This window comes from Populus nigra, chromosome 8 (genome assembly GCF_951802175.1).
Source record: "Populus nigra chromosome 8, ddPopNigr1.1, whole genome shotgun sequence".
NCBI lineage: Eukaryota > Viridiplantae > Streptophyta > Magnoliopsida > Malpighiales > Salicaceae > Populus > Populus nigra.
In genome coordinates, this window is record NC_084859.1 from 21,020,239 (window position 1) to 21,028,616 (window position 8,378).

General features: G+C 34.8%; 1 protein-coding gene across 2 annotated transcripts; it reads right to left on the reverse strand.

Annotated features, from left to right (window-relative positions):
- Window positions 1-1,216: 1,216 nt before the first annotated feature.
- On the reverse strand, window positions 1,217-5,074 carry LOC133702384 (multiple C2 domain and transmembrane region protein 5). Of its 2 annotated transcripts, none has more exons than XM_062126719.1 (2): window positions 4,748-5,074; window positions 1,217-4,153 (listed from the first exon to the last, which is right to left on the reverse strand). In XM_062126719.1, exon 2 carries the CDS (start codon window positions 3,717-3,719, stop codon window positions 1,401-1,403), a length of 2,319 nt encoding a protein of 772 aa, XP_061982703.1. In that variant the 5' UTR covers window positions 3,720-4,153; window positions 4,748-5,074; the 3' UTR covers window positions 1,217-1,400. The 2 variants fall into 2 exon arrangements, with proteins under 2 accessions (XP_061982703.1, XP_061982704.1); XM_062126720.1 differs by lacking the exon at window positions 4,748-5,074 and adding an exon at window positions 4,248-4,553.
- Between the last annotated feature and the right edge of the window lie 3,304 nt (window positions 5,075-8,378).

Below are 8,378 nucleotides of genomic sequence, written 5' to 3' on the forward strand. Positions count from 1 at the left end.
GATAAATTTATATTATGTCATTATCTCCATAATAAATTTATATTATGTCATTATCTCCATCCCGAGACATTAATTCACTTGAAAAATTTATTAAAAAAGATATAAAATTACAAGCTTCCTTTAACTAATAAACAACTTTATATTTAACTTTTATTTACCTTGTATTTGCTTTAAATGTTTTTTGTAAACATATATGTAATTAATATTCTTAGCCATTCAAATTTAAGTTTAAAGTTCAGTCAAAACCCAACCCTGTATATTTAAAGAAAATGTGGTCATATGATTGATTTTTTTTTTTTTTGCCTCACGCTCTTAGTGACTTTTCTCTTTTATATATAAAGGATTTCAGTTTTAAACTTAAGACTAGATTATAGGTTTTAGAAGAATAAGTCAAATGTTTTTAGAATTACAAATTTGAAAGTTAACAGATCAGGATTTTGAATATCCTGATCAACCAATTGGTCTGAATCGATCGACCAGTTGATCCTTTAATAAAAGTTAATTGAATTTGTTAAGTTCGATCAATTTGAATTATGTTCGAGATCAATTGGGTGAATCAATTCGATTTTATTATTACATTTTTTTTTTGTATCTCTAAGCTTAGCATTTTAATATTTTATGTTACTTTTGCTTTGAGTCATTTTTTAGTGTTTTCTATATTTGTTATAGGTTTTGTTGTCGTTCCTCCTAATGATCTTCGGTGGTCTCCAATTCTGCATCTGTTTGTCTTTTATTTTTGTTTTTCGAGTGAGTGGAATAATTTTTAATTTGCAGATAATATAAATAATATAGTATGTTGATTATATGATAAATACAATTTATTAATTCTAGAATATTTATATATGTTGCTTTATTATATGAGTACTCATCTATTTTTAAAATTTATTGTTTAAATTCTATTCGATATGACATTTATTTGCTTTGATAATTATACGTGTATTTATTATGTCTTGATATTGATATAATTGTTAATGACTCCATACTAACAGAGATGTATTTTTGTTTCAAAAAATGATTTTTTCTCATGAATATTTTCATCCTATCTACCCTTTCCTGCCTTTTCTATTTCTTAAAACAAAAAATATTTGAAAAAGAACATGAAATGGAATATAAGGATCAAGTTATAAATGAATTTAAGAGCATAGAGATTAATTATATATAGTTTATAAAACCAAGAGGATTAATTAATTATTTTTGCCAAATTATAGGGATTAAGTTATAACTAACTCATAAAAAATACTTAAATAAAAAAAATGGTGAAAGTTGTTGCCATGTTGGGCTTTACACTTTATAGTTGTGCACAAGAGGGTCCAGTTGCGTGAAGAAAAAAATAACAGGAAGACATGATATATCATAAGAATATATGGCTGGTAGGAGCTAAGCTGGGGGCAGAACGGAGCTTATAGCATGCTGTCAGACCTTGCAGGCAACCTCCTAAAGAAGTTGAGGGGGACGGAAGGGAGCTTGTGGCGGAACCTTGGATGTCTCAACACATAAAGGCCAATGAGAAGGGCTAGAACCTGGAAAGGAGTGACATAGAGAACTATGGCAGCAATTAAACAGAATGTCACAAACAAAGTGGTAGCCCTCGGGTCTCTCCAACTTATCAGAGACTGAAATCTTTCCCCTTGAGTTGCAAGGTCACCGACCACGGTCTGAACCCTCCCTGCGATACTTCTTAGACGATCGTATCGCATTCTGACGATATCTGATGGTCTGGAAGTAGGGAATGAATCGAATTCTTCATCAAGTTCATCGGGATGAGCAGCATCAGCATGAGAGAGTCGGGTGTCCATGTGAGGAGGGTGTCTTGGTCTCCACCGATAGTTCCAGAGTCCGATCAGGAAAAGGTAGAGGAAAATTGTGGGAAGTATTAGCTCTGGATAAAGGACCAAGATTATGAAGAGGATGTGAATTAAAATGGTGGTAAGAGAGTTCTTCCAGTTGCAGATTTGATCAAACCATTTCCCAACAGCAATCAAGCCACTTAGAACAGCCATAATTCTGAAAAAGTTGGCCTTGCTCCTCCTCATGCTCCACATATGTGAATCTACATCTAGCATATATTCCACAACCTCTTTCCTCAAAGGTGGCTCGGACCTGCTCAGCCTCATGGAGACAATGTGCATAGCTTGGTGCCTCAAGCTATCAAGCTGCATTACTGACAATGGATGGACGTAGTGCATTTTTGGTAACAATGGATGTGAATACATGTGCAACATATTAACCAGAGATGAGCATGTGAACCTCACAGCTAACTGAACTTCACCTGTTTTCCTCACCCCAGAAGACTGTATGGCCAGAAGAGGATAGGAGTGTGTATAAACTCTATCAGTTTCTAGTGTGGATAGACGAATTCTGACTTTCCCAATTCTGGAGTCTTTCCCCCCTCCACCACCATGTATGTGACCATTATCAAAAACCCCAATTGTAATGACAGTACACGGGTCGAAAACCTCCCATGTGTACTGCTCATTCCACCTTGGATTGAAGCTGTCGACAATTGTCCTTGTCCGGATCCATTTCTGCCCGTATTTAGCTACACAGTAGGCATCTGTCGTACCTCGGTCATCCTTTTTCTTCATTGGCATCAGCCCCACAGCACTTAGAACCCCAAGTTCCAAAATCCCAATGCTAGACCTCCATAACTGCTTTGCTGTTGGCCTAAGGTCACTGCTGTAGTGAGTTGATTCATCCAAAACATGATACCCTCCATCTAAACAGATCCTCAAATGAATCCTGCTGGCAAACTTGGTTTCTTTCTTTTGTTCTCCATCTACAATCACATGCTTCTCAAGATTAAACCACCTAGTGTTAACTGGCTTGTGGTCTAGCCTCCTCTGCACAAGTTGCAGAGGGATCACGCACTTCCCCAGAACTTCATCTTTATTTGGTCCCAATCTATCTTCGGCAGTCAAAATCAAAGGCTCCTCGAAAGGTTCAGCAACTACAAATATCAAGTCCTCATTCCACATTGGATTGACAGTCTTAGTTTGAGATGTCCTAGTTCTCAATGCTTGATTTCCAAGGGTGCCCCTCACAAATACTTCTGGGAGCCGACTTTTGTCACTAGGCACCAAGTCCTGAGCTTCAATCACATTGACCCTAACATACCAAAGCTTGGGTGAAATATATACCTTGGATCGGATTTTGTTAACGCCATCAGGACCAACGCTGGCTGCATCTGAATGCCAAGCGTCGGGGAATGCCTCATCTGCTTGAGTTCCCATCCAAACAGCCAGCATCAGCTCCCCAGCCTTAATCTTATCTCCCTTCCTATCTTCCAGTCTATACCACTGTGGTGCCAAAGGACTATCCGGCGGAACACGTTTTGGCACATCATTGAGATCAAACATCATCCTACCAATCAAATCATCTAAGACAACATCCTTATCCTTCACAAACACCTCCAAAACTGAAGCTTGAATTCTATCTTTTGAGAAAGCAAAAACCTGATTCCATTCTGGGTTGCTTTTCTTCTCAAAATGTTTCGTAACACCCTTGTAATTTCCAAGCTTTACTTCAACATAGGGATCACAACTACCAGTTATATCTTTGGGAGGCAAATCTTTAGCTTTCACTACACGAACATAAAGATATTGCATTTGCTCAACAAGGTCATAGGTGCAGGAAAGCTTATCTCCTGTAACAGATCCCGCACCAATGTTTGGTGAGGTCTCCTTTAGAGCAAAATCGACTGATTGTGGTGGCTTCTGCATTTTTTTAGTTTACACTGACAAAACCAGAGTTATGCAAGGAGCACTAAACAATCACACAGGAAGACAAGGAGGCTTTCAAACTAAGGATATTGAAACAGGATAAAGATTCAACAGAAGTGAATGGAAATTCAGGAAACGAGAAGGATTCGAATGGTAAGAAACCAACTTTGTTCTAGTGATTTCAAGGCTATTTGGACAAATTTGAGTCACTAAAGTTGATGGTGGAATACAAGAAATCTAAGGGTTATTTTGACCACAATTACGATCACCACTTCTCTCAGTCATGGACTTTATTGAATTCTTCCTCTAAAAGGGTAAAGATGAAGGCAGGGAAACAAAAGAATAAAGAACCTTATAATTCCTCATCCATGACACAGTTACAGAGCAACACTAGGCACTTCAATTGGAAGCTCTAGACCAGAAACCACGAATATCTGTAAAAGCAGCAAGAAAACCACCGGGTCAACATTTACACTCATAGAACAACTTCAACTGCTGAGAAAATGAAAGAAAATGGCATTGCAATACCACATGAGGTGTCATGATATGGGAAATGAAATTAAAATACTCTTTCATTCAGCCTCAAAGTAAACATTTTACTCGATTAAGACCCATCGATGCATACTTCAAGCTTCAAAAGGCCCAAAACGAAAGTTCCTTTCACATTTTCACAACAATCAAACAGTATAAATCACACATTAATCACCGTGGCCTTGTTAGACTCTCAGTAATAAAGAAAGTGGAGTTAGTAACATTAACACAACAGATCTACTTCAATACTTGGGAAACCTAAGTAACCAAATACAACAAGCAACCTTAAACAAACAAGCACTACAAAACACCAACTTTTCCCATAGCTACAAGAAACACATGTAAGCATCATATGCACCCACCATTCCCATTACTTAAAAGAGTGAACAAAAACAGCTTAGGGTCTCAACAACTACTCCAACCAACTTCAAATTACACTACCCTTTGAGTGTCCACATTGCATTATCAAGAAACAAGAAAGTAGAAAAATGCAGTACCTTAGTGGTCAGCCACTAGCTACTGTTGAAGCCAAGAACCCTTCTTAAGAGAACAATAATGTAGCTAAGAGGGGTTGAGGAAGGAGCGAACTCATGTAGAAATATTGAGCATGTGGGGTGATATCTATCAAAGACTGAATCTACTGAGAAAAAGAAAGAGAAAAGATTGAACCTACTCACTACCAACTTTCTTTAAACCTTTTTTACTATAGTTTTTATCCTTTCTTCATTCATATTTTATTACTCAAGAAAAAGATCCATACTTATTACATAATTTATTGCTAAGAGCAATTGTGTGCATAGTTATAAAATTCGCACATGAACTAGGAAATCTTAATAGAGCACAGGCGAAGAGCATGGTCGGTTTAGGCACATGAAGGGACTACTTGGGGTTGGAATTGTTGTTTATTTCTTGGACTTGGGAGATGGGAAAAACTCTTCTTTTCATTTTCTCGGATTTCTCGTTAGATTTACTGCTTCAATGTAGGCACTCTGTGTATTTTAAGATCGTAATAATTTGTTAACTGTGTTCAGTAATGTGATTAATATTGATTTTTCAAAGTATTTTTTATTTATATTAATTTTTAATTTTTTTTCTATAATTTTAACTTTCTAGTATCAAAATCATTTAAAATCACATAAAACAATCATTATTTTAATGTTTTTCATATTAAAAACACTTAAAAATTAGTTTTCAAGAATAAAACTACTTATAAAATAAAATTTGGTCGAGTCGATTAAATTGTACGGGGGAATATAATTGAGATTTGATGTGGGATTTGATAAAAATAGCATATGATATGGTGTATAAAAAACAATTTAATATTTTTTTCAAATAAAATATACTTTTAAAACATATAAAAAACAAAAATCACAACGCTTTCAATCGCACTCCAAATCTATCCTTGATAGGCAGGCATTGGTGCAAGTTGCATATCATTTTGCGGCAAAACATGTAAGTCTTTGGCGTGTAATTCGGTGAAATTAATTAGAGTTTTTTAATAGTTTTGATATATTAAAATTAATTAAATATGTTTTGATAAAAGTCTGCTTTCATTTACTTGAAAAGAGACGGGTAAAAAAACCCGACTTATTCGAGTATGGAGGTGGAGCTGATATCATTTGATTTGATGTGTGTGTAATTTATTATCTAAAATGATAAATATAATTTTTTTTTATTTGTGTACTTTATTTAATGAAAATCGACCATAAAAAAAAATCCTATGAAAATCGGTGTCTCATAATCTTTTGACACCTGGAAGGATGAGTGCGGTCAGTTGCAGGATTTCCGACCTTTACCGGGTGTTTGCAGTGTCGTTTCTTCTCAGCCAAAAACACGCGCGAAATGGATACCTGGAATATTCTACCCAAACACCTTGCATGCTTTTTGTGATTGTACATTTATATATATATATTAATGAAATTATTATTATAATTATATATATATATATATAATTATAATAATAATTTCATTAATAGAGCCCATAAGAAAAATAGTAATTGTGTATGAAATCATAATATTTAAATCATTTTCATTCTAGTAATATTTGGTTAATATTTCGGATAAAAAGGATATATTTTATTGCTTTTATATTTTGAAATGATAAAAATTTATTTTATAAACATTTTTATTATTATATTTCCGTCTCTGCACCCCCAATAAAATACATTTTATATTTTTTGTATTTTTTTTTTTTTGGTAGTCTAGGATTCTAGATGTTGCTCATTGAACAAAAAAAGGTTTAGTATGTGAGGTAAAATTTATACTATTAGATTAATTTATAAGCTCTAACTAAGGCTAAGGTTTATGGTGTAATCAAGTGTATGAAACTCAACATGGTTATTATTTCATGAGTTTTTGTTCTTCAATTTTAGCATTTAAGATACAATTACATTAATTTTATATAATAAAACTAAATCTAAAACAACGTGGTTTTTTTTTTAAATCAAATCAAGATTTAACTGAATTAACTAGAATTACAAGTAAATATATTGGGTCTACCAAATTTAACCAACTCAACTCGCATCTAACTTGTACTAAGTCTTGGACACACCGGGGACAGGCCAAGATTGTTAACATTGTTGAAAAACTTTTTCCTAGACAGTGAAAGTTATTTTAACCTAAGCTTTATGTATCTATTTCCTTACAAAATATGAAAAAAGGTTAGTCCATAAGCAATATAATTAGTTGAGACACATGATTAGATTTTCTAGCCGAGAAGGGTACCCTCAGATTACATGGAGGACAGCAATTATGATGCAAGAGCTGGAAGCAGAAGAGGGAATCGATTTTGTGTTGTCACCTTGTAGATTGTCCATACCCAAAATTACCATTTCTATGATAGGCTAGCTTCATGGGGCCAGAATTGAATTCTTGACAGTAACCTGTAACCTATTATTGTACCCAATGTCATCAATGTTTTGTGCATGATTTTGATAAGAATATGGGAAATGGTATGTCCAATCCTTTTCATTCACAGTTGAGAAAATAATGAGAAAGAAATGGAGTTAGGTGAAGTTGGTTTTGAAAAGGGTGCTGAGCTGCATGCCTTCCTATCTCTGTATTATGTGCACATTCAATCCAATATCGCCTCTAGCTTGTTGCCGTCATGTTAGGTTTTGCTACTCACCTGTACTGGAAAAAGCAGGAACTCTGACGTTGAAGATTACAATTTCACAAAACTTGTAGACTTTATATGTTTGTATATATTAAGAGTTTTGTGAAAATGATTCGATTCCCAGTTTTAGTTGAACAAACTGTTCTATGACGACAAAAAAAGGAAAAAACTTGCCAAGAAGTTGAGTTGATTAGGGTTTGCAACTTAATCTTGAATGTTTTGATCTTGACACTTGGGGATGTCAAATCTGGATTTCCATTAGGTGGAGATTGGGGGAAAGGATGGTTTAGAATTGCAAAGGATTTATCTTTCATTGTTTAAAATTCTAAAATCCCATCAAAAAAGAATTTAATCATGATACAAAGAACAAAATACAAAATCTTGAAGTTTGATGTTACTCTCTCTCTCTCTCTTCTTAGTTGTTGTTGTGGTGGTGGCTAGGGCAACTGGACTAACACTGAATTCAAATGCATTTTGTCCTTTCCTAGCTTTGTAGATATGAATACGACTACTATTAAGCAAAGATTCCATCCATAATGTAACCCTTTCTTTGCCATTAATATATGGTTTCCTTCATGACAAAATATACCAGACTAAAAATATCACTTGTTTTTTTTTTCCCTCTTATCTTCTTATAATCTCTCTTTCACTGGACACTAGAGCTAGGCTAAGTTGCTGTCTGGCAACTTGCACTTTGTGCAGTTGTAGAATTGCAATAATGAATTGCTGCTACCACCTCTGAGAAGCCATCCAACAATTCAATGCTATAGACATGGCCATTGTGCTAACATGCTACATTGTATCCCGTCATTATTTGTTCTATCCTATTCAAGAACTGACCTGGAAAAGGGTTTGTGGTGTTAGGTCACTAGATAAACTATTTTTATTAAAACAGCGGTAATCTGGCCTGGTTTGGACAGGTCAACAGTTCAACTAGCAACCCGGCTTGAGTGGGGCTCTAGGTTTCGAGTTTTTCAAATCAACTCGCCAGGTCAGACCACGTTTTACAACTA

What these genes read in the sequence shown, in the direction of transcription:
- LOC133702384 (XM_062126719.1), bottom strand. Translation starts at nt 3,719, where the DNA reads ATGCAGAAGCCACCACAATCAGTCGATTTTGCTCTAAAGGAGACCTCA.